This window comes from Saccopteryx bilineata, chromosome 11 (assembly GCF_036850765.1).
Source record: "Saccopteryx bilineata isolate mSacBil1 chromosome 11, mSacBil1_pri_phased_curated, whole genome shotgun sequence".
Classification (NCBI taxonomy): Eukaryota; Metazoa; Chordata; class Mammalia; order Chiroptera; family Emballonuridae; genus Saccopteryx; species Saccopteryx bilineata.
The window spans coordinates 47,603,778-47,630,006 of NC_089500.1; the positions used below are offsets into that span (position 1 = coordinate 47,603,778).

The 26,229-nt window shown below is 42.9% G+C and overlaps 1 protein-coding gene across 1 annotated transcript in view; it reads left to right on the forward strand.

Annotated features, from left to right (window-relative positions):
- ROCK1 (Rho associated coiled-coil containing protein kinase 1) overlaps positions 1-6,167 on the forward strand; it is a 153,819-nt gene extending 147,652 nt beyond the window's left edge. The window contains exons 30-33 of the mRNA XM_066247593.1: positions 2,708-2,786; positions 2,927-3,188; positions 4,048-4,255; positions 5,458-6,167. Coding sequence (XP_066103690.1) covers positions 2,708-2,786; positions 2,927-3,188; positions 4,048-4,255; positions 5,458-5,461 — 553 coding nt within the window. The 3' untranslated portion in view covers positions 5,462-6,167. The remainder of the gene's footprint in view (positions 1-2,707; positions 2,787-2,926; positions 3,189-4,047; positions 4,256-5,457) is intronic.
- The last annotated feature ends 20,062 nt before the right edge of the window (positions 6,168-26,229 follow it).

Here is a 26,229-nt window from a genome sequence, read left to right on the forward strand (position 1 = left end):
TTCACTCAGCCTAGAATTTTGCTATGTGCAGCAATTGTCTGTATTTTTTCATTGCTGAGTAATGTTCCATTGAATGAATATATCTGTTTGTTCATCCATTGTTCTATTAACAGACATTTGGGTACTTCCACTTTGAGACTATTATAAATTAGACTGCTATGAACATTCCTTTTGAAGACTTAAGTTTTAATTTCTCAAGAGTAAATATCTAGGAGTGGAATCCTAAGTCATAGAATAAATCTATGTTTAATCTTAAAAAAATCTACCAAATAGTTTTCAAAAAAATGGTTATACTATTTTATACTCACCAGTAATGAGTTTCAGTTTTTCCACATCCTCACCAACATTTGGTGTTGTCAGTCTTTGATTTTTTTTCTGTTCTAATGGATATGAGACAGGATATCCCTCCTGTCTCAGGAGGGATAAATGGTGAGGGAAGGAGACTTGACTCTGTTAGTGAACACACAATATAGTGTGTAGATGATGTGTTGTAGAATTAGTATACCTGAAGCCTGCGTAATTTTATTAACCAATGTCACCCTTATAAGTTAAAAAAGAAATGCTATTTCATTGTTCTAATTTGTATTTTTTCTTATGACTGATTATGCCAAGAATTTTTTCATGTATGTTTTGACCATTTGTGTATCTTTTCTTAAGTGTCTCCAAGTCTCTAGCCCACTTTTTAATTGGGTTGCTTATCTTTTTAATATTGATTTGTAGAAGTTCTATATACTGTATACAAATTTAATGACAGAAATATGTTGTGCAAATATTTCCCAATGCATGGCTTGCTTGTTCATTTTCTTTATGGCATCTTTTAACAGAGACTATATATCAATTTTTAAAAAGAATTATCATATTTTATAGTCTAAGAAATTTATGCCCGCTCAAAGGTTGTTGGAGGTATTCTTTGTTTTCGTCTAGGAACTTTATAATTCTAGGTTTTACAATTAAGTTATGATCTTAATTTTATTTTTGTATTTGGTAAGAGGTAGTGGCTGAAGTTAGTTCTTTTTCCATGTGAATATCTGGTTTGGTTTTTATTTTTTTGATATGAATATGTTATTGTTCCAACACTATTTTTATATGCTGACCTTGAATCTTCTAATCTTGCTATCTTTTTTTTTTTTTTTTTTTTTTTTTTTTTACAGAGTCAGAGGGAGGGATAGATAGAGACAGACAGGAACGGAGAGAGATGAGAAGCATCAATCATCAGGGTTTTTTTGGTTGCGACACCTTAGTTGTTCATTGATTGCTTTCTCATATGTGCCTTGACCGTGGGGCTACAGCAGACCAAGTAACCCCTTGCCTGAGCCAGCGACCCTTGGGTCCAAGCTGGTGAGCTTTTTGCTCAAACCAGATGAGACCGCGCTCAAGCTGGCTCGGGGTCTCGAACCTGGGTCCTCCACCTCCCAGTCTGATGCTCTATCCACTGTGCCACCGCCTGGTCAGGCCTATTCATTTATTTTTATAGGTCTTTTGATTCCACAGTGCTTTTCTATATACACAGTGATGTCTTCTTCAAATAATAATAGTGTTAAATACTTTCTTTTCAATCTGTATGCTATTATCGTATGCATAGATTCTTATGACCACCACCACAGTCAGTAACATTCCATCACAGTCAATAACAGTACCATCATAGGAATCCCTCATGTTACTCTTTTATAACCACAGGAAGCACCTTTTCTCCACCCCTCCCTAATTCCTGCCAACTACTATTATGTTCTCCATCTCTATGATTTTGTCATTGTCAGGATGTTATACAAATGGAATCAAATACTATGTAAACTTCGGGATTATGTTTTTCACTCAGTGTAATTCCTTTGAGATCCATCCAACTTGTAGTTGTTTCCTTCAATTTGTTGAATAGTACTCCATGGTATTGACATATATACCATAGTTAGTTTAACCATTCATTTGGTTTGTTTACAGTTTGAGGCTGTTAGAAATAAAGCTCCTGTGAGCATTTATATACAGATTTTCACAGATATAAATGTTTGTTTCTCTGGAGTAAAGACCCAGGAGTACAATTGCCAGTTCATATGGTTAGCATATATTTAGTTTTATAAAGAATTGACACACTCTTTTCCAGAGTGTGTCTGCAATTTTACATTTCTACCACAATTGTGTGAATGATCTAGTTTTCTCTACATCAGGAGTCTCAAACTCAACTCAGCATGTGGGCCGCAGAGCAAGATTACAGCCGTTCAGCGGGCCGCACTAGGTCTACAAAAGGCAACTGTTACGCAACACTTTTCTCACTGCAGTTGAAAACAAAAAAAAAAAATCAGTACAACAAGCACAATCGTACATGCAGTTTATTTACTCAGTGTCACAAAACGACCAGAAACTGTAGTTCGCATCACAACTGCTGTTAACTAAGCTAATATCTAGCTAGGATGCTAGAGAAATGAAAAATACAAGTAGGCCCCTAGGCTTACTTAATTTTATCCAAAATATTTTGAATTTCGTGGATTAGTCTGTGGGCCACACAAAAGTGTTCGGCGGGCCGCGAGTTTGAGACCCCTGCTCTACATCCTCATAAGCATTTGCTTCATTAGTATTGTTATTTTAAAAATTCTGATGTGTAGTGATACGTATTTTGATTTTAATTTTTTAAATGACTAATTTCTCTTCAAGAAATGTTTATCTCTTTTACTGTGAGTTTTTGTGATGGCGTATATCATATTTATTTTCATTTTAGTAAGTTGTTTCATGTTCGACCTGTAACCCAAGGAGATGTGTACAGAGCTGAAACTGAAGAAATTCCTAAAATATTCCAGGTAAAAATAAGAAATTATAATTTCAGATCTTTTACTAAGTACCAAGTATATTTTCTGAAGTAAATATATTTACACCATTTGAAATCTGTATATACAGATACAAATAATTTTTCATCTTCTTTTATCATTCCTGAATATAGATACTATATGCAAATGAAGGTGAATGTAGAAAAGATGTAGAGATGGAACCAGTACAACAAGCTGAAAAAACTAATTTTCAGAATCACAAAGGCCACGAGTTCATTCCTACACTCTACCACTTTCCCGCCAACTGTGAGGCCTGTGCCAAACCTCTCTGGCATGTGTTCAAGCCACCCCCTGCCCTAGAATGTCGAAGATGCCATGTAAAGTGCCACAGAGATCATTTAGATAAGAAAGAGGACTTAATTTCTCCATGTAAAGGTAAGGCATGAAAATTTTTACAACTTATAACAAATTAGAGAATTACATCTCAGTAACTTTTTCAAGTGTAGCATTTTCTATACCATGTTGAAAAGAGATTATAAGAAGTAATATTTTTCCTGACCTGTGGTGGCACAGAGAATAGAGCATGGACCTGGAATTTTAAGGTTGCGGATTCGAAACCCTAGGCTTGCCCAGTCAAGGCAAGTAACCAATGAACAACTAAAGTGAAGCAGCTATGAGCTGATACTTCTTACTGCACCCTCCCCCCTGTAAAATCAATAAATAAAATTTTAAAAATAATGAAGTAATATTTTGACACTGGTGGAGCAACAATTATCAGTTTACAATTATAGCTTTGAACATAATGTCTTTAAAGAAAATCACCCTCTTGTAAAAAATAAAAAGTATCACTGAGAAATTATTCTAAATTGGAGACAAGAATTATAGGTGAGTTCTATAGTTCCCCCTTGAGTTTTTACCTCTGACTTGTTCTCTTCTTATCTGGTTTTCATGCCTGGACCAGTATGCAATATCATAGACAAAATGTTACTAGAGATAACTAGAGGGAAATAATACAGGCTTATCTATTTTAAGATAAGAAACTTGTGTTCTAAAAATGCATTCACTTATGTTTTACTTCTGTATTTTTTGTATCTGATTTTATTTTTCTTATTAGTTTATAACTAGTATTTTCTTATTAAGTTTTCAGCCTTAATGAAATTAAGGAGAAAGGGGTATTGTTCAAACTTGATTAAGCATTATCTTTGCAAATTTTAGAACTTAGGAAATTATGCATTCAGTGGGGCTTTTTTAGATTTTATGACTTTAATTTTACTTTTTTATTTTCTTAACGTAGTAAGTTATGATGTAACATCAGCAAGAGATATGCTGTTGTTAGCATGTTCTCAGGATGAACAAAAAAAATGGGTAACTCATTTAGTAAAGAAGATACCTAAGAATCCACCATCTGGTTTTGTTCGTGCCTCTCCTCGAACACTTTCTACAAGATCCACTGCAAATCAGTCTTTCCGGAAAGTGGTCAAAAATACATCTGGAAAAGCTAGGTAAGGATTGAAATGTTAACCTCCTTAACAGTGTGAAACTGATTGCATAACACCTATTAAAATTTTAATCTATTTGTTCTTTTCTCCATAGAGAGCATTATTTGTAGCCAGGTATTTGTATATGATTTGAAATGACTTTACAAATTAGTTTAACTGACTATCCTGTTAGAAGTTAATCATATTTATAAATACCATATTTATTTAGTTCCATGCAAAATTCTGTCATTGGTTAAATATGTGTCATGTCTATACATGGCACATATTAAGCCCTTAATATTTAAAAAATCTTGTGGTTTATCCCTTTTTCAATGTAAGTAGAGTCATATAAAAGTTTGCTTATCTTTTATTTTCAACCATGTTGGCATTGTTTTTGCTTTGTTTTAATCAAAACTATTTGGTATTCTCAGTGACTGGTGTTAAAAAGAAACTTCCAGTTAAGTATCCTTTTGTGGTTTTGATGAAATGTTTTCAAAACTATATTCTATAAAAACAACAATTACAGGACATCATTAAACCCTTTCTTGAAGAGAGATTATATCTCAGTAAGTTCTCATTCTGACATGACTAAATGAAGATCAGAGGAATTAGACCACTTGCACCAGATCACATAGATAACTAGTGGCATAGTCAGGATCGGAACCCATTTTCATCTCATTCTAAAGCCTATGTTTTTTTCTCCTATACCAAGTACCAACTTTCCCTGGAGTAATCCCTAAATTAAGAGGGGCATTTGACTCCAGAACCTGAGACCTATCCTAGGTTTACCTCTCTGTACTATCACCTAAGTCTTTTACGCAGGCTTGAGACCATCTTGAATTCATCCCATTTTTTCTCTCCCTCAAGTCTAATTCTTTGAAGAGTTATACCATTTTTCCTTCTATATTCTTCAGCTGCCACACTTCTCCAGTGTGTCATTGTTTTACTCATGACTAATCTTTCTAGAATCCTGTGTCCATCCCCTCCTGCATAGGATAAAAGCTGGATCTAAAATTACTTAAAATTGATTATTATATCTTTGTGTGTGTGCGTACATATATATGTTTGAAATAGAGTAGAAACAAAAAGGAGATAATACTAAATGTATTTTTACATTTTCTTGCTTTTCAAATTTTGTTATTAGCTACGGAGATATGTAATTTGCCTTTCTCTCCAACTGAGTGCATTTTTTAAATTACGGCTTTTTCTTTTTTTCTCACTAACAGTTAATCGTGTGACCAGGCACCTTGTGGAATCATGTGGGATGCTACCTGATAAACCAGGCTTCTTTAACCATGCAGAGCAAACAGGCTGTTCCTTTGACACAATATCACAGGCTTCAGGGTTAAGATTGCTGTTAATCTATCCATGCTTTGGCACAAAAGCACACCAAGGATTTGTTTTTGTTTTTTGTTTTTTTGCGGGTTTGCCTACAGGTAGATTAGATTAATTATTACTGTGTAATGTAAGTACAATTGGGGAAAAGCTTAGCTAGATATATATTTTTTAAAAAGGTGCTGCCTTTTTGAATTTCTAAGAAAACGCCTGTCAATCATGATAGAACACTGTTTCCTCATATGACTGAGAGGAAGGGACTTTCACTTGTAAGTGGAATGGCCATCACTATCAAGATCAGCTCGTGGAAGGAGTAAAGAAAATATCTCAAAATGAGATAACTGCGATTTTTTTAAAATGACTTCAGTTTTTGTGCTCTTGCAAGACTATACAAAACTATTTTAAGAAAGCGGTGACATCACTTGACTTCAGTGCTCTCACTGTAGAATTTAAAAGCCTTCTTATTGGTTGCCCATGGTGGACTTGATGGAGAATAAATATCTTACATTATGCTTTACAAAATACTGTGTGTGTTTCAGCAAGTTTGTAGACTGGGAATTGGGAAAAAGCAAAAAAAAAAGTACATTTAATCTATGCATTTTTGCCAAGCCATATTGAGTTATTTTACTGCTAGAGACATTAGGAACTAACTGTACAAAAGAACCAAGTTTAAAAACATTCTGTGGGGTACATCATTTCTGTAATTGTGTAATGTATTTCTTTGTGGTTTTATGTGATAAAGACATTAAGTTAAACATATAAGAAATGTATGCACTGTTTGAAATGTAAATTATTTTTAGAACACTTAGAACAATGGGCGTTGCATTGAGCTTTTAGTGCCTTAATTTGAGAGAATTATTTTACTGCCATGACTAAATATAGATGTTTCAAAAACCATATTTTCAAAGTTATGTGTCAGTTAGTTTTTCATTGATAATTGGTTTAATTTTAAATATTTAGAGGTTTGTTTAACTTTCATAAATTAAGTACAATCTTTGCATCAAAATACCTGCTAAAATAATGATTTTATAAAACTGCAGAACATGTACAAAGTTGCATCAATATAAAAGAAAATTATGGCAATACATCTGTGATGTTTTCCAGTTACCGTAAGAATTACCAGATAAATGCTGTTGAACTCTTGTCCAATAACAAGAGTAGATTCATATGGGCAGTATGATTTATTGTTTATTTTTTTAACCAAATACCTCCTCAGTAATTTATAATGGCTTTGCAGTAATGTGTATCAAATAAGAAGCACTGGAAAACTGATTCGTCTCTAGGATGATATGCATGCTTCAAGTGGTATTGAAAGCCGCACTGGTGGATATGTAATAATAAACATATCTGTTATTAATATACTAATGACTCTGTGCTCATTTAATGAGAAATAAAAGTAATTTATGGATGAATACCTTTAATAATGACTGCTATGGTGTTTTCTCATGGCTAAAATGAATAGGAACCATGTTAAAACTTTCTGGCTGTGTATAAATGTTTATTCAATTACATCATTAGATTCAAGTGAATTTTTAAAAGAAGAGATCTGATTTGGGCCCTAAAAAAGAACAGCTATATTTGAAAAGAAAAGTTGACTAATGTCTGTTTGGAAACAATTGTTTTTGTGAGCAGAGAGAGGCTCTGACAGCCTTTCTTCCAGACTCTTCCGAGGAGATTTGTATAGTAAACAGCCTTTGAAGATCCTGTGTCTTCCAAGGAGGAAGGCATGTGTGTCTGCTGTCCAGTGTAATAAAATGCTCCCTCCAGGGCAACAGTTGGACAGGTTTGCTTGAACTCATTACAGAAGATTCAGCTACCCTCCACTTGGGGTTTCTTTCCTGTGACACAAACCCACTGTATGCTCAAGCACCCTCCTGCGCCACTCTGCATCACACCCATGGGACTTGGGGGGGGGGGGGTAAGAGGAGCGAACACAAAACATGAGGCTCATGCTGCTTGCACTGTTAGTGTCAAGTTCTTTGTCCGTGACCCAGGCATCTCATGTCTTGCCAGGATCCATGAAACTTTGGCAGGCCAACTTGTTTGCAAGTAGAGTAGAATCTCAGACCCGTCACTATTCTTGACAACGTCCTTAAACAAAATACTAACCTGAGCATAGAATGGTTGAGAACTGAGAGGGCTGTGAGGAATGACTCCAAATGCCATACTGCAGAGCCAGATCAGCCAAGAGAGCTGCTTCTCTTCTAAACTCAGGAAACCACTAACTCCCAAAGTATATTAACGTGAGCGTCAGGTGAGTGCCATGATAAGGAAGCTGCACAACTGCTGGTTCTCTACAATATTTTTCTGTACCTGCTACAATTTACACCACGTTAGATGCTTTGTACCATTCCTCTTGCCACTTCCAAACCTCATGTCTGGACACTGGGGTCTCTGTCACCATTTCTTCAGAAAAATTACTTTCATGATAATGCTTGTCAGCCTCCATCTCACTTCTGCCTTCTGGGCCGAAACTGAATTGTATTCAGAACTCTAGATGTCAGGAAGTCTGGGAAATAAAGTGTTTAGTTTTCACTTCACTGCAGAAAGACTCACGGAGAGTGTGGGATGGAGGGTCAGCACGAAGCCTGCTCATTCACATCAGCAAGCTTGAGCTGAGGCCACGGACTCTGATCTAGAAAAAAAAATAGCCACTGTCATTGTTCACAGGCTCAAAACAACTATAAGTGAAAGAATTTAAACATGCAACCAAACTCTACATGAAAAAATTATGTTCTCATTTTTTTCTATCACAAATTTTCTAATCAAATTTAGTAATTAAATTAATCAATTTGTTGCTTTTTACAGGGTTGCTAGTTTGAGTTTCCAGTTTTTGTTTTTCATTTTCTAACACTTCCATAATTCTTTCAGCTCAGAAAGAAAGTACAACTAAGGCTTAACTCAGAAAGGTTGTGAGATCAGTTCCAGGTCATCACAGTAAAGTGAGTCAAATTAAGTTTTTGGTTTCTCTGTAGATATAAAATTTATAGGCCCTGGCTGGTTAGCTCAGTTGGTTAGGGCATCATCCCCAAACGACAAGGTTGCAGATTCAATTCCCAGTCAGGGCTCTCACACAGGAAGCAACCACTGAATGCACAGCTGAGGGGAACAACAAATGAATGCTTCCCTCTCCCCTGTCTCTCCCTTCCTCTCTCTGTCTCTCTCAAAATCAATAAATTTTAAAAATTAGCCTGACCTGTGGTGGTGCAGTGGATAAAGCGTCAACCTGGAAATGCTGAGGTCGCCGGTTCGGAACCCTGGGCTTGCCTGGTCAAGGCACATGTGAGAGTTGATGCTTCCAACTCCTCCCCCCCCCTTTCTGTCTCTCTCTCCCCCTCTCTCTCTCCTCTCTGAAATGAGTAAATAAAATAAAAATTTAAAAAATTAAAAAAAAAAATTAAGTCCTGGCTCAAGAGCTCGGTTGGAATATAGTCTGAAGCACAGAGGTTGCCGGTTTGATACCCGGTCAGGGCACATACAGGAATGGCTCAGTGTTCCTGTCTCTCTCTCCCTGCCTCTCCGAAAAGAAAAGAAAACGTATGCTTACACTATACTGTAGACTATTAAGTGTGTAGCAGTGTGTCTAAAAAGCATACATACCTTAATTTTAAAATACATTATTGCTAGAAAATGCTAACCATCACTGGAGCCTTGAGCGAGTCCTGATCTTTTAGCTGGTGCAGGATCTTCCCTCCGTGTTATGGCTGCTGACTGGGATGCTGCTGGCTGAAAATTGAGGGGCTCTGGCAATTTTTAAAAATAAGACTAAAATTGCTGATTCAGGCCCTGGCCGGTTGGCTCAGCGGTAGAGCGTCGGCCTGGCGTGCGGGGGACCCGGGTTCGATTCTGGCCAGGGCACATAGGAGAAGCGCCCATTTGCTTCTCCACCCACCTCCCTCCTTCCTCTCTGTCTCTCTCTTCCCCTCCCACAGCCAAGGCTCCATTGGAGCAAGGATGGCCCGGGCGCTGGGAATGGCTCCTTGGCCTCTGCCCCAGGCGCTAGAGTGGCTCTGGTCGCGGCAGAGCGACGCCCCGGAGGGGCAGAGCATCGCCCCTGGTGGGCAGAGCGTGGCCCCTGGTGGGTGTGCCGGGTGAATCCCGGTCGGGCGCATGCGGGAGTCTGTCTGACTGTCTCTCCCCGTTTCCAGCTTCAGAAAAATACAAAAAAATAAAAAATAAAATTGCTGATTCATTTACCTCTTCTTTCACACTTTTTCTGTAGCTTGCAATGTTGTCTGATAGCATTTTACCCACAGAACTTCTTTCAAAATTGGAGTCCTCTCAAACCCTGCTGCTGCTTTATTAACCAAGTTTATATGATAGTCTAAACTAGCCTTTGTCGTCACTTCAACAATCTTTACAGCATCTTCATCAAGAGTAGATTCCAGCCTGACCAGGCGGTGACGCAGTGGATAGAGCGTTGGACTGGGATGCGGAAGACCCAGGTTCGAGACCCGGAGGTCGCCCAGCTTGAGCGTGAGCTCATCTGGTTTGAGCAAAGCTGACCAGCTTGGGCCCAAGGTTGCTGGCTCAAGCAAGGGGTTACTCGGTCTGCTGAAGGCTCATGGTCAAGGCACATATGAGAAAGCAATCAATGAACAACTAAGGTGTCGCAATGCACAAAAAAAACTAATGATGCTTCTCATCTCTCTCCGTTCCTGTCTGTCCCTGTTTATCCCTCACTCTGACTCTCTCTCTGTCTCTGTAAAAAAAGAGTAGATTCCAGCTCAAGAAACCACTTTCTTTGCTCATCCATAAAAAGCAACTCTTCATTCAAATTTTATCATGAGATTGCAGCATTCAGGTACATCTTCACACTCCACTTCTAATTATAGTTCTCTTACCATTTCTACCGCATTTGCAGTTACTTCCTCCACTGAAGTCTTGAACCCCTTGAAGTTCATGGGGTTGAAATCAACTTCTTTCAAACTCCTGTTAGTGCTGATATTTTGACCTCTTCTCATGAATCACTAATGTTACAAATGTACTTAGTGGCATCTAGAATGCTAAATTCTTCTCAGAAGTTTTTTTTTTATTATTGAATTTTTAAAGAGAGAGGAATGGGGAGAGAGAGAGGAACATTGATCTCTTCCTGTATGTCCTGACTGAGGATTGAACCTGCAACCTCTTTGCTTCAGGGTGACATTCTAACCAACCTTGCCATCCGGCCAGGGCCAGAAAATTTTCAATTTACTTTGCCCAGTTCTATAGAAGGAATCACTATTTGTGGCAGCTGTAGCCTTACAAAAGGTATTTCTTAAAAATCATAAAACTTGGGGCATTGGCCAGTTGGCTCAGTGGTAGAGCGTAGGCCCGACGTGTGTAAATCCCGGGTTTGATTCCCGATCAGGGCACACAGGAGAAGTGCCCATCTGTTTCTCCATCCTTCCCTCTCCTTTCTCTCTATCTCTCTCTTCCACTACTGCAGCCAAGGCTCCATGGGAGCAAAGATGGCCCAAGCACTGAGGATGGCTCCAGTTGCAGGAGAGCAAAGCCCCAGATGGGCCAAGCATCACCCCCTGGTGGGCATGCCGGGTGATCCCGGTAGGGTGCATGCAGGAGTCTGTCTGCCACCCCCCACTTCTCACTTTGGAAAAATACAAAAAGGAAAAAAAATCGTAAGACTTGGGTCATGGCCAGGTAGCTAAATGGATAGAGTGTCATCCTAGCATGCCAAGGTTGCAGGTTCAATCCTGGGTCAGGGCACATACAAGAAGCAACCAGTGAACCTGACCAGGTGGTGGTGGCTTAGTAGATCGAGTGTCCGCCCTGGGACAGTGAGAACCCAGGTTCAAAACCCTGAGGTCGCAGGCTTGAGTGCAGTGTGGCCAGCTAGAGTGAGGGATCATAAATGTGACCCTATGGTCACTGGCTTGAGCCCAAAGGTCACTGGCTTGAAGCCCCTTGTGACCCAGAAGCCCAAGATGCCTGACTTGAGCAAGGAGTAACTGTCTCAGCTGGGCCCCACCCCCTTCAAGGCACCTATTAATGAACAACTAAGGTGTCACAACTATGAGTTGATGCTTCTCATCTCTCTACCTTCCTGTATTATGTCTGTTCCTGTCTGTCCATCTCTTTTCACTTGCTTAAAAAAAAAAAAAAAAAAAAAAGCAACCAGTTAACCTCACCTGTGGTGGCGCAGTGGATAAAGCATTGATCTGGAGTGCTGAGGTCACCAGTTCAAATCCCTGGCCTTGCCCAGTCAAGGCACATAAGGAGAGTTGATGCTTCCTGCTCCTGCCCACCCCCCACCTGTCTCTCTCTCTGTCGCCTCTCAAAAAAAAAAAAAAAGCAACCAATGAGTGCCCAAATAATGAGGACAGTGAGTTGATGCTTCTCTATGTCCCTTCCTCACCTCCCCTCACATCAGTGGAAAAAGATTTTTTAAAATCATAAGACTTGAAAGTCAAAATTACTTCTTCCCACCACCACCCCGAAGTGAAAAGCAGGGGGAGGAGGGGACAGACTCCCACATGCACCCGACCAGGATCCACCTGGCATGCCCACTAGGAGGTGATGCTCGGCCCATCTGGAGCGTTGCCCCGCTGCAACTGGAGCCATTCTAGCACCTGAGGCAGAGGCCATGGAGCCATCCTCAGAGCCCAGGGCCAACTTTGCTCCAATGGAGCCTTAACTGCAGGGGGGGAAGAAAGAGATAGGAAGAAGAGAGGGAAGGGTGGAGAAGCAGATGGACGCTTCTCCTGTGTGCCCTGGCCAGGAATTGAACCTGGAACTTCCACACACAGAGCCTGATGCTGTACCACTGAGCAAATCGGCCAGGGCCCAAAATTACTTCTTGATCCATGGGTTGAAAAATATACAGTGTGTCCGTAAAGTCATGGTGCACTTTTGACCGGTCACAGAAAAGCAACAAAAGACGATAGAAATGTGAAATCTGCACCAAATAAAAGGAAAACCCTCCCGGTTTCTGTAGGATGATGTGGCAGCATGTGCGCATGCACAGATGATGATGTAACACTGTGTATACAGTGGAGCAGCCCACGGCCATGCCAGTCGAGATGTGGACGGTACAGAGGAAAGTTCAGTGTGTTCTGTGGCTCGCTAAACTTGAATCCATGACCAAAGTGCAACGTGAATATCGGCGCGTTTATAACGAAGCGCCACCACATAGGAATAACATTACTCAGTGGGATAAGCAGTTGAAGGAAACCGGCAGTTTGGTGGAGAAACCCCGTTCTGGTAGGCCATCAGTCAGTGACGAGTCTGTAGAGGTTATATGGGATAGCTACCTAAGGAGCCCTAAAAAATCTGTACATGAGCCCACATCAAACTGCACTGAATAGGTATGAAACTGGGAGAGTTTTCCTTTTATTTGGTGCAGATTTCACATTTCTATCATCTTTTGTTGCTTTCCTGTGACCGGTCAAAAGTGCACCATGACTTTATGGACACACTGTAGGTTGTGTTAGCAAGCATGAAAGCAACATTAATCTTGTACATCTCCATCAGAGCCATTGAGTGAAAAGGTGAATTAATGAGCAATAAAATTTTGAAAGAAGTCTTTTTATTCTAAGCAGTAGGTCTCACCATTGGGCTTAAAATAATCAGTAAACCATGTTGTATGTAAACTAATGTTTGTTCATCCAGGCTTTGTTGGGAGCACAGGCAGAGCAGATTCAGAAAAATACAAAAAAAAAAAAAAAAAAAATCACTACCCAAAATCTAAAAAAAAAAAAAAATTTGTGATACAGAAGTAATAAATCAGACATTATTCTCTAAAGGTTATTATGGTTAAATAGGGTGATTTATTTGCATTAGTACTGCTTTTAGGATTCTAATTTAGAAATCCTATCCAGCCTGACCTGTGGTGGCGCAGTGGATAAAGCGTTGACCTGGAAATGCTGAGGTCGCCAGTTCAAAACCCTGGGCTTGCCTGGTCAAGGCACATATGGGAGTTGATGCTTCCTGCTCCTCCCCCCTGTCTCTCTCTCTCTCTCTGTCTCTCTCTCTCTCCTCTCTAAAATGAATAAACAAAATTTAAAAAAATTAAAAAAAAAAAAGAAATCCTATCCAACTATTTGTTGTTTTTAAATTTTCATGTGTGGTTTTTTGTGTGTGTGACAGAGACAGAGAGAGGGACAGACAGGGATAGACAGGCAGGAAGGGAGAGAGATGAGAAGCATCAATTCTTCGTTGCGGCTTCTTAGTCTCCTTAATTGTTCATTGATTGCTTTCACATATGTGCCTTGATGGGGGTGAGGGGCTACACCAGAGTGAGTGACCCCTTCCTAAAGCCAACGACCTTGGGCTCAAGCCAGCGACCCTGCGCTCAAGCTGGTGAGCCCCTGCTCAAGCCGGCTACCTTGAGGTTTTGAACCTAGGTTCTTTGCGTCCCAGTCCGATGCTCTATCCACTGTGCCACTGTTATAAAGTACCCAATCCACAATTCCATGGGTTTTCATAGAGACACCAAGTCCAAATAAGTTTTTGAAGAGTTTTATTAAAGGAGGAAATTTATTAAATATGCCGGCCACATATAGATTACACGGGGCAGTCCCAAATCATGTGCCCCTATAATTTTCTAGGAGCTGGTTATATACCTTTAATTATACATGGGGGAGGGGAGCCTGACATCACGGCATAAGCTTACATCTTTTGTTTTCTCTTATACAGGTTTGGGAAAAGGATGAAGGGAGGGGGGATGGGACACAATTCAATAGCAAGTTTATAACATCTGTCTATAGGATTTATAAAAAGATGTTTCTTCACATTAAAACTTATAAGGTGACACAATAGTAAAAATGTCACTTTACATACTACAAGACATTTCTATATTTTCTAGTGTTCATTTACTATTCCTTTGTCCAGAGATACCTACATTAACTACATGCTTTCAGGAGGAGAGAGGTAGTTTCCATGGGGACAAATGCCTGTAAATGGCCCATTAATATAAGGAAAGGTTTAATTTAATCTTTCTCTGCTTGCACCTGGCTAGCTATTCACCCATTTCCCCACAGGTGTGGTGGCAGGTCAGAGAATCCAAGTCTCCTTCCCCTTTGCATTTACAATACAACGCCATTGGCCATCTTGATTTTATGCTAATCACACAAGTACAAAAATCGTTTACAAAATCTCTCTGTACGCCTAGCCCAAATTAATAAAATGTTCTTTAAGCTTCCTAAAATATTAATATTAATTCTGTAGCCTTTGGTACCTTACAACACCACCACCTGGTCAAGCTCGTGTTATTTATTTTTTCGAGGAGATTATTTTCAAGATTATCAGTCACTAATTGTACAAAAACTTCTTGAATATAGAATAGTCCTCATTATTGTCTGCAAAGCGTTTTTCTTTGCAAGCTCCCTCATTTTTTTTTTTCAGCATAGTTTAGTCCCTACTTCAGAACATGGCACATAAAATTGCCCACAGTTAGTAACTCCTCCATTATAATCCCCCTGGAAATAGTTATCTCTGTTTTATTGGCCTCAGGTGTATTAGTTACATGTGTTCAATATATTCTTTTAGAATATAGAGTGTCATTACAATTAGGTTTTATACACAATTACAAACACAGTTTATTATAATTGCTTCAGGTGTTACCTTACTTCTGTCGAGAGGGTATTTTTAACCTTTCCCCCCCAATGTCTGTTGGAATTTATATGACCAATTTATTTTTTAAGTCACAGGATTTCACAGCTTGCACCTAAGTATAAGCCTTACTTTTATTTATTTTTTTTTCAAGCCTTACTTTTAAAAGTCACTATTTTTTATTTTAACTATAACCTCTTTTACATAAAATCACTTCCTGTTACTGAATTTTATAGCTGTGGCTCCTTTATGATTCTGGCACTATTTCAGCATATTTTTCTACTGTTAAGTAATACAGTTGACATCTAATCAGTTTTTTTAAAATGTGGAGAAAGGCCTTGGCTGGTTGGCTCAGTGGTAGAGCGTCGGCCTGGCATGCAGAGGTCCCGGGTTCGACTCCCGGCCAGGGCACACAGGAGAAGCGCCCATCTGCTTCTCCACCCCTCCCCCTCTCCTTCCTCTCTGTCTCTCTCTTCCCCTCCCGCAGCCAAGGCTCCATTGGAGCAAAGATGGCCCGGGCGCTGGGGATGGCTCCTTGGCCTCTGCCCCAGGCGCTAGAGTGGCTCTGGTCGTGGCAGAGCGACGCCCCGGAGGGTCAGAGCATCGCCCCCTGGTGGGCAGAGCGTGGCCCCTGGTGGGTGTGCCGGGTGGATCCCGATTGGGCGCATGCGGAGTCTGTCTGACTGTCTCTCCCCGTTTCCAGCTTCAGAAAAATACAAAAAAAAAAAATGTGGAGAAAAAAAATCATTGTATGTCATGTCCAGTAGCTCAGTTGGTTGGGGTGTCATCCCAATATACCAATGTTGCAGGTTTGATTCCTAGTCAGGGCACATACATGAATCAACCAATGCCTGATCAAGCAGTGGCAGAGTGGATAAAGTATCGGCCTGGGACACTGAGGACTCAGGTTCGAAATCCTGAGGTCACCAGCTGTGCTGTGCAGGAGGTACAGTACAGAGTTGCAATTACAGATAGATTTGGGGGGAAATTTATTATGATTAATAACAATTAAAATAAGGCAAAATCAAAAGGGTTTTGAACTTATTAATACATAGGCTAAAGTTGAATAAAGAAAAAGAACCAACACAACAATAAGCTACACCAGATGAAGCAACATCAGCCTGGGTACTAGAGTAATAACTACCGTATTTCCCCATGTATAAGATGTTCCCATGTAGAAGACAGATCTTAATTTTGGGGCCTAAAATTTGAAAAAAGACAACAAGCATGAAAAAACAGGAAATGCAAGTAAAAAACTGCAACCACTGTATAAGACGCACCCAGTATTTAGACCCCAAATTTTTCCAAAAAAATGGTGTCTCTCATACATGGGGAAATACAGTAGTTAAAGCAATAGACCAGTGGTTCTCAAAGTGTATCCCAGGGCACACTGGTGCTCCCTAGAAGATTTCCAGGTGTGCCCTATGGTACTCCAGAGAAATATGTGCCTATTGGGGACCAAAAACCAACAGGGTTTTTGAAGTTTAGATTTTTGGGGACAGAGGTGTGGGGAATTAGCTGTAAGCTAAGTCTGCCCAACCCCCCACCTCACTTGCCTGATTAGGTTGCAAAAGGCTGTTAAGCTGTGGTGCTGGATTGTTTACACTACCCCCCATGTTCCCCAGAAAGACTGGAGGCAAGTTTCTTCTATCCTTTGTTTGGTGTAAAGATGATATGTATGGTGGGGGGTTTTCTGCACTCAACACAATTAAGAGTAAAAAGAGCCTGACCTGTGGTGGCGCAGTGGGATAAAGCATTGACCTGGAAGTGCTGAGGTCGCCGGTTCAAAACCCTGAGCTTGCCTGGTCAAGGCACATATGGGAGTTGATGCTTCCAGCTCCTCCCTCCCTTCTCTCTCTCTGTCTCTTCCTCTCCTCTCTAAAATGAATAAATAAAAAAATAAAATAAAATAAAAAAAAAAGAGTAAAAAGAGAGGAATTCTTTAATGTATTGACAAGGAAATGAGAGTTTGCCTTTCAAACATATGCCCAAACATTGAAGAAATCGCTAGGACACATCAGGCTCATGTTTCTCATAAACATAAGAACGAAAAAACTTAACACATTCATGCTGGGACCTGCTGAACTTACTAAATCTTACTAAGAATGTATCCATATATATAAAAAGATAACTTTTTTGTCGTTTTTTAATTTTTTAACCCCTTTTTACAAATTCTAAAAAGCATAACAAAAATAATTTTAAAAAAAATAAAAAGAAAAAAAGCATAAAAATGTAACAGAAAAATGTTTTTTAATGTCAGAATAAATTTAATTTTGTTGTATTTATTTCATTTAATTACCATAAAAGCACGCTTGGACTTTATATATTTTTTCTTTAACATATGACTTAATTATTATAACGTATTTTCATAAATTTATATATAGTGAGCCTACAATTATTTGTAGGATTTTAAATGTGCCCCGACTTCAAAAAGTTTGAGAACCACTGCAACAGACTAAGAAAAATAGAATTATGAGTATGTACAAATCTCACAAAAGCATGGAGGAACACATCACCAGACCAGGAAGCAACAGCCCGGGCTCCAAAGTGAGCCACCTGCTATGCGCATCAATGAGGAAGAGTTCTCTAGAGCTTCAGGGGTTCTAGAGACCCTACCTGTATTTATAGGAAAATTTTGGCTGGAGGTTATTACAAGAGGACCCTTCATGCATAACCTCTAGAAACAAAGAACCAGTCATCACATTCTGAAATATATTGCTCACAAAAATTAGGAGATATTTCGAAATGAATATGAAGCGATAACAAAAAGCATTTGATTTTTTTATTAAACAAGAACATCAGGCCTGACCTGTGGTGGCGCAGTGGGTAAAGCATCGACCTGGAAATGCTGAGGTTGTCGGTTCGAAACCCTGGGCTTGCCTGGTCAAGGCACATATGGGAGTTGATGCTTCCAACTCCTCCCCCCTTCTCTCTCTGTCTCTCTCTCCTCTCTCTCCCTCTCTGCCTCTCTCTCTCCCTCTCTCTGTCCTCTCTAAAAATGAATAAATAAAAAAAAAAATAAAAATAAAGTCAATAAAATAAAAGAACATCAGAAAAACAAACGACAAGTCAAAGAAAGTTGTTTGGTTATGCAAATGAGATGCAAAACCAACTTTTATTGCATTGGTGAAAATGCAATGTACAAAAGGCTGAAAGTACTGGAGTATCTGCACATTCCCTGATTCCCTAATTTTAGTGAGCAGTGTAATTAACTTATCTTAGGTGTCATGTTTTTAACCCTGCCAGCATGAGTTTTGTTTCAGGGCTTGCGGCAGGTGACCAACCACAAAGGAATGTCATGGACGGTTGAACCTGCTGATGATTGAAAATGCACCAGCATCCACAATTGGTGAAAAGCACCCCTGCACCCACTGATAGCAAATCCTTTGCACACTCTTTTCTCCTCCTGCCTCAATGCCCTATACCTATTTTAGGCCGGAACCTACTCTCCAAATTCAGAGCCTCTCTCTCCTTTCATCTTCTTTTTTTTTTAAATTAATTAATTTATTTTTTACAGAGACAGAGAGTGAGTCAGAGAGAGGGACAGACAGACAGGAACGGAGAGAGATGAGAAGCATCAATCATTAGTTTTTCATTGTGCGTTGCGACACCTTAGTTGTTCATTGATTGCTTTCTCATATGTGCCTTGACCGTGGGCCTTCAGCAGACCGAGCAACCCCTTGCTGGAGCCAGCAATCTTGGGTTCAAGCTGGCGACCTTGGGGTCTCGAACCTGGGTCCTTCCACATCCCAGTCTGATGCTCTATCCACTGCACCACCGCCTGGTCAGGCATCTCCTTTCATCTTCTGTCCTCAGAGTCGGCCCTGTTACTGCTTCTTGGCTAGCCAGATTTGCCCAATTCTGTTATAAATTTACCTCTACCACCCAGCATAGTGAATCCCAAGGTTCTCCTCACCACCCCCACGGCGGCCAAACTCCAGGGAAAGGCCCCCTAGTTTCATGTCTCCAGGTTAAAGAAAACGGGAGCTCCATCTCCACACATGCCTATGGGTGACCCTTCCAGTCAACCTGAATCATCACCTAGATACAACTGCTCCCCCTTAGGGCCCACCAAGGTCAGTCTGACTAAAATCCCAGAAGAAGAAGAACAGCCTGAGCCGTGAGAAACTATGATTACCCCCTGACAACAGACAGGATGGAGATTCCAGCTTGCTCTATTCTTTCTTATCTCCTTACCCTTAAAGGCATTCTCTGCCCCCCATACCCTCCCTCTTGGAACCCTCTCATCTAGAAAGCTCTCTTAATCTTATTTAAAATCTCATGATCAAGCCTGACCAGGCGGTGGCGCAGTGGATAGAGTGTCGGACTGGGATGTGGAGGACCCAGGTTCAAGACCCCGAGGTTGCCAGCTTGAGCGTGGGCTCATCTGGTTTGAGCAAAAGCTCACCAGCTTGGACCTAAGGTCACTTGGTCTGCTGAAGGCCCGTGGTCAAGGCACATATGAGAAAGCAATCAATGAACAAATAAGGTGTCGCATGAAAAACTAATGATTGATGCTTCTCATCTCTCTCTGTTGCTGTCTGTCCCTATCTATCCTTCTCTCTGACTCTGTCTCTGTAAAAAAAAAAAAAAAAAAAAAAAAAAATCTCGTGATTAAGACTAACTCCTCCTATGCAGCCGACTGCTGGATGTGGATGTGTCTGTCCATGTCATCTTCAGCTTATTCAGCTCTCCCTATTCCTCTTAATAATACTCATCTCCTTCACACCACTCTCATGTACAAGATTCAGAAGGGGACCATCTTCTTTGAGAGAGCCAGCACTCTCATAGGAGATTACCCCACCTCAGCTGCAAACTGAGCAAATAAGCTATACTAAACCTACTATTCCCAGCTTGACAAGCTCCTTTCACAGCCCTTTCCAACCACGGACTCACACCTATCCATCATGCCTGGGGACCAGGTCTACAAGAGGACACGGGGAAAAAACCCTTCTCCAGCCTACCTGGACAGGGCTCCATACTGTTATCCTGTCCACCCCTCTCGCCATCAAAGTGGAAGAAGACTCACACTGGACTCACCTCTCCCACATTAAGCCTTATCCCATCAATACCCCTAAAACCTACATCTCCACCCCCACAGGTACTCTGTCTCAAAATCTCCACATGTTCCCCTGTCCAAGAAGAACCAGACCAGTCCATCTCATAACGCTCCTCCAAGAGGTCATATCCCGCCATTCTGCCCAGTCCAGCAGGCACTCACAACAGCCAACTGCCAATTACCACCTTGCCAGATTCTTCTACTTCCTTCTTCAGGCCTCTGAGGACCTCTCCTGGTTTAGGCCTCACTTCAGTGAAATTGATGGACTGCTCAATTGGATGCGGGACTTGGCCTGGCAAGGTTCTCTACTTGAAGCTTCTCCAAAAGAAACAGTGGCTTTTCAATTTCTTCTTCTTTTCCTCTTAATCACCCCTAAGCCCAACCACCATGCCCCCAGTTCTTGATCTCCTAACACCAGCTCTACTTTCTCTCTTACTGGGCGCCACGTATGCCGCCCCCATCTCCTCTCTCCTAGAGGCCACATATACAGAACGCTCTCTTAACCTCACTCAAAGACTTTTTTTTTTTAGAGTGAGAGAGAGTCAGAGAGAGGGATAGATAGGGACAGACAGACAGGAACAGAGAGAGATGAGAAGCATCAATCATCAGTTTTTCGTTGCAACACCTTAGTTGTTTATTGACTGCTTTCTCATATGTGCCTTGACCGCGGGCCTTCAGCAGACAGAGTACCCCTTGCTGGAGCCAGCGACCTTGGGTCCAAGCTGGTGAGCTTTGCTCAAACCAGATGAGCCCGTGCTCAAGCTGGTGACCTTGGGGTCTCGAACCTGGGTCCTCTACATCCCAGTCTGATGCTCTACCCACTGCACCACTGCCTGGTCAGGCACTCAAAGACTTTTAACTAAAGCTAATTCTTCCTATGTAGTTAATTGCTGGATGTGTATGTCTATGTCCTCCTCAGCCTACTCTGTCCTCCCTATCCCAAACAACAACACCCACCTTCTACGGACAGTTCTTAGGTTTCATTTCTTGAACCCTGCCAGTAAGTCTTGTTTCAGGGCTTGCAGCAGATGACCAACCGCAAAGGAATGTCTGACGTCACAAGCCAAGAAGTCCTGGATGATTGAAAACCCCACAGCCCTTTCTATTCCCCCTCCCCAAAACCCTTAAAAGCATGTCCCAGGCTGTGCCTGGCACGACTCTCCCTTGAGAGTCTGCCCAGCAGGGTTCCTTTCTTCCTTTCAATAAAGCCTGTTAACACTGGTCTTTTCGGACTCCGATGAATTCTAACATTTGGTGCTGAAACCCAGGACTGGGTACCAGACGCCTGGACAATCCCTTCCACCAGCCAAACTTACTACCAGGGAAGCAATGGGCAGCGGAAGCTCCTCCTGGGCTTACTCCCTGATTCTGTTTGGCTGTGTGAAGTAGGTTGAGTGGCCCGCTACCCGACCCTGTCTCGAACCCCACCCCCACCCCCCGCTGGACCAGAAGGTAAGAAATTTCTGTTCTTTCCCATCTCCAATGGACCCCTATTCATCCCTCATTCTCTCTCTCCTCTCAGGATCGATGATTGGGAGGTCTCCACTCCGGACAGCCTGTTCACACGGACTTCCTCAGAAGTCTAGGCGCCTGGCCAGGCTGCTCCACTCCTCTTTGAAAGCGAGATTCCTGGTGACGATCCGCCTTCTCATTTTCCACGCACAGTGTAAATAATAGTTGAGTCAGAGGACGCTCTTCTCTTTCTCTATTCTCACCCCACAATGGGCTCCTCCCGGTCCCAACCTTCAGAGGCTACTCCCTTGGGATGCCTATTTAAAAACCTCACCAGGCCCTGGCCGGTTGGCTCATAGGTAGAGCATTGGCCTGGCGTGCGGGAGACCCGGGTTCGATTCCCGTCCAGGGCACATAGGAGAAGCGCCCATTTGCTTCTCCACCCCCCCCCCTTCCTCTCTGTATCTCTCTTCCCCTCCCGCAGCGAGGCTCCATTGGAGCAAAGATGGCCCGGGCGCTGGGGATGGCTCCTCGGCCTCTGCCCCAGGCGCTAGAGTGGCTCTGGTTGCGGCAGAGCGACGCCCCGGAGGGGCAGAGCATCGCCCCCTGGTGGGCAGAGCGTCGCCCCTGGTGGGCATGTCGGGTGGATCCCGGTCGGGCGCATGCGGGAGTCTGTCTGACTGTCTCTCCCCGTTTTCAGCTTCAGAAAAAAACAAAAACAAAGCAAAAAAAAAACCTCACCAAACTTGGTCTCTCAAATCTCACACTGAAAAAAATTAATCTTCTTCTGTAATACAGCATGGTCTCAGTACAGACTAGATAATGGCTCCCACTGGCCCGAAAATGGAACTTTTGATATTAACACCCTCCGGGACCTAGATAATTTCTGCCACCGGACCGGGGAAGCCTCAGAAATTCCTTACCTGCAGGCTTCCTTCTACCTTCGCTCTAGCCCTTCACTCTGTTTCTTGCTCGACCTATCAGGTTCTTCTCGCTAAAGCATCTGATACCCACCAAATCGCTCCCTCTGAAACAGCCGACCTCCTTTCCCTTACTTTCTCTCCTGATTCATTGGATCCTGCAGACTACTCTGCCCCTCGGGCCCCAGAGCCTCTCGCCTGGCCTCCTCCCTATAATTCGTCCACTCCCCCCTCCTTAGAAGCTGCGGCTCCGGACGTGCCTGCCTCTCCTCCGTCCCTTCCCCACCGGCCCAGGAGGCGGGGCCTTTCTCTTCTCTTTCCAATGCCCCCTCCCCACCGGCTTAGGCTGCACCTTTCTCTTCTCCCTCCAATGCCCCCTCCCCACCGGCCCCGGAGGCGGGGCCTTTCTCTTCTTCGACCCATCCTCCCACCCCACCGGCTGCAGCTGCGGCTGTGCCTTTCTCCTCCTCCACTCCTTCTATTTCTCCTCCCCATCTTCGTCCCCACCATCGAAACCCTCCTATTCCCACCCAACCCGGTATGTACCCCCTCCGGGAGGTGGCGGGAGCCAAGGGCATTGTCCGAGTTGCTGTCCCTTTCTCACTTTCCGATTTATCTCAAATTGAACGCTGTCTTGGTTCCTTCTCCTCAGACCCTGATAATTACATAAAGGAATTCAAATACCTCACCCTATCATCCGACCTCACCTGGCATGACTTTAGCATTATCCTCACCTGTTCCCTGTCTCCGCCCACAAAGACAGAGTCTGGACCACTGCCCAACAAACTGCAGATGAGGCACACACACGGAATAACGGTAACCCAATGGGCACAACAGCTGTCCCCACTGAGACCCTAATCAGACAGGCCATCAGAATCGGGTGGCTCGAGATCAGATGGTTGATTAACTAAATTAGCTAATAAGGCAGTCAATTATGACAAAATCAAGGAAGTCATCCAAAGATCACAAGAAAATCCAGGAGAATTCCTGGACTGCCTTTCATAGGCATTCCAAAAATACTCCAGAATGGATCCCACCTCTCTGGCGGGAACCATTCTCCTACACTCACATTTCATTTCCCAATCAGCCCCTGACATAAGAAGAAAACTAAAAAATTAGAAAACAGGCCTGAAACCCCACAAAAGGACCTCTTAAACCTGGCCTTTAGTCTTTCACAACAGGGAGGACCAAGAGAAGGAGGACCAGCGGAAAAGGGACCAGGATAATAATGCTAGCGAAGGCCCTGCAAGGGAACCCTACATCCGGCTCAAAGACTGAGCCTCATAAAGGGCAATCTTCAAACTCCGGGCCACCAGGACCCTGCTATAGGTGCAAACAACCGGGACCCTGGGTTAGACTGTACCCTAATCCTCGTCCACCGCTGGGTCCATGCCCACACTTCCACCAGGAGGGGCACTGGGGGGTCGATTGTCCCAGTCGCCAGAGAGGGACCGGGCCAACCCCTCCCACAACTAATTCTTCCCCATCAGTGGCTGACTTTCTAGGCCCAGCAATGGAGGACTGAGGAGGCCCTGGGACACAGGTCCCAGTAGGCATCACCAGCAATGAGCCCAGGGTAAAACTTCGCGTAGCAGGTAAGGTGATCTCCTTCCTCATAGATACCGGGGCCAGCATCTCTACCCTCCCTGAATTCGCAGGTCCTCTTACTCCATCTAACACTTTTATAGTTGGGGTTTCTGGTATTAAGACCAACCCCCTAATCACACCCCCTCTAACATGCATCCTAGACCAAACATCATGTATTCATCAGCTCCTAGTTATAGCACAATGCCCACTCCCCTGCTGGGCGGAGACATCCTAGCTGAATTCGAATCTACTCTCCATCTATTCTCCCACACTCCCACATCCACAACCACGCTCGCCTCCAACATTCCCCTTTTGTTGGCCAGTGATCCAGACAATGCCCTCTCCACCTCACCTTCCCTTTCCCTACCCTTACCTCCCTCCCTCTTTAATCCCCTCGTTTGGAACACAAACCAACCCTCTATTGCAGCCCACCACACTCCGGTCCTTATCTCCCTTAAAGACCCTTCCAACTTCCCTTGTATTCCACAGTACCCTATCTTGCAAAAACATTTACAGGATCTCAAACCCCTTATCACCAAATTCCTCCAAGCAGACATCCTCACCCCCATTCACTCACCCTACGACACACCCATTTTACCAGTAATCAAACCCTAATGGCACTTATCGTTTAGTCCAGGATCTGCGAGCCCTTAATGCTGCAGTCCTATCCACCACTCTCCTCGTACCCAGCCCTTACACCCTTCTTCCTGCTATACCCCCAAACACTCTCACTGCACCATTCTGGATCTCAAAGATGCCTTCTTTACCATCCCCTTATATCCAAAATGCCAAGACCTCTTCGCCTTCACGCGGTCTGACCCTGACACCATGCACTCACAACAGCTAACTTGGAAAGTCCCACCCCAAGGATTCAGGGATAGACCTCACTTCTTCAGTCAGGCCCTAGCTGCAGATCTCAACTCTCTTTCCTTTCCTCAAAGTACCGTCTTACAATATGTAGATGGCCTTCTCCTCTGCAGTCCCACATTAGAATCATCTAAGGAGGATACCAACTGACTACTGAAACTTCTTAGCACAAAAGGGCTACAGAATACCCTCCTCCAAAGTCCAGCTTTCACAAAAAACCATCACTTATCTAGGATTACAATTATCACCGGGCCATAAAGCCATCACCACCGCAAAAACATCTTATAGCCTCCATTCCTACTCTCACCAATAAAGAGGAGCTTCTCTCTCTTTCCTGGGAATAGCAGGTTTTCTCCGGTCCTGGATTCCAGATTACAGCCTCCTAGCTAAACCACTCTATGAGGCCACCAAGGGGAACCCTAGTGAACCCCTAGATCCAAGATACCTCATTGAAACACCCTTCTTAAAATTACAAAAGTCCTTACTCCAGGTGCCTGCCTTACGCCTGCCTGACATTCAGTCTGAATTTCTGCTCTATGTCCCTGAGAAACAGGGCCTGGCCCTTGGAGTCTTAGGGCACCAAAGGGGGCCTTCCTTTGCCCCCGTTGCCTACTGTCCAAACAACTTGATCCTACCTGCAAGGGCTGGGCACCCTGCTTCCGGGCCCCAGCTGCCGCCACACTCCTAGCACTTGAAAGCAAGAAACTCTCCCTAGGACAGAAGGTCATTATCAAATCACCTCATAACCTACAAAACCTTCTCTCCCACAAAGCTCTCTCTCATCTCGCTCCTTCTCGTTTCAGCAGATTCACATTATCTTCCTCGAAAATCCGGAATTCTCCTTTCAACCTTGTTCCAGCCTAAATCCAGCCACTCTCCTCCCCCACACTCCACAACCACCCGAACATTCGTGCGTTGAAACCCTCACTCATTTCAATACACTCTTCCCGCACATAACTTCAGAACCCCTCTCTTCTCCTGACTCTACGCTATTTGTAGATGGTAGCGCTATCAAGACAAAACACGGAACCACTCTAGCAGGCTATGCTATCATCACCGACTCACATCACATACTTGAAGCTCAGTCCCTACCTGAAAACACCACTTCCCAACAGGCTGAGCCAATAGCACTCACTAGAGCACAACAAATAGGTCAGTCAATATCTACACCGACTCTAAATACTGTTACCACATTCTCCACTTAGCCGCCATCTGGCAAGAGCGGGGCT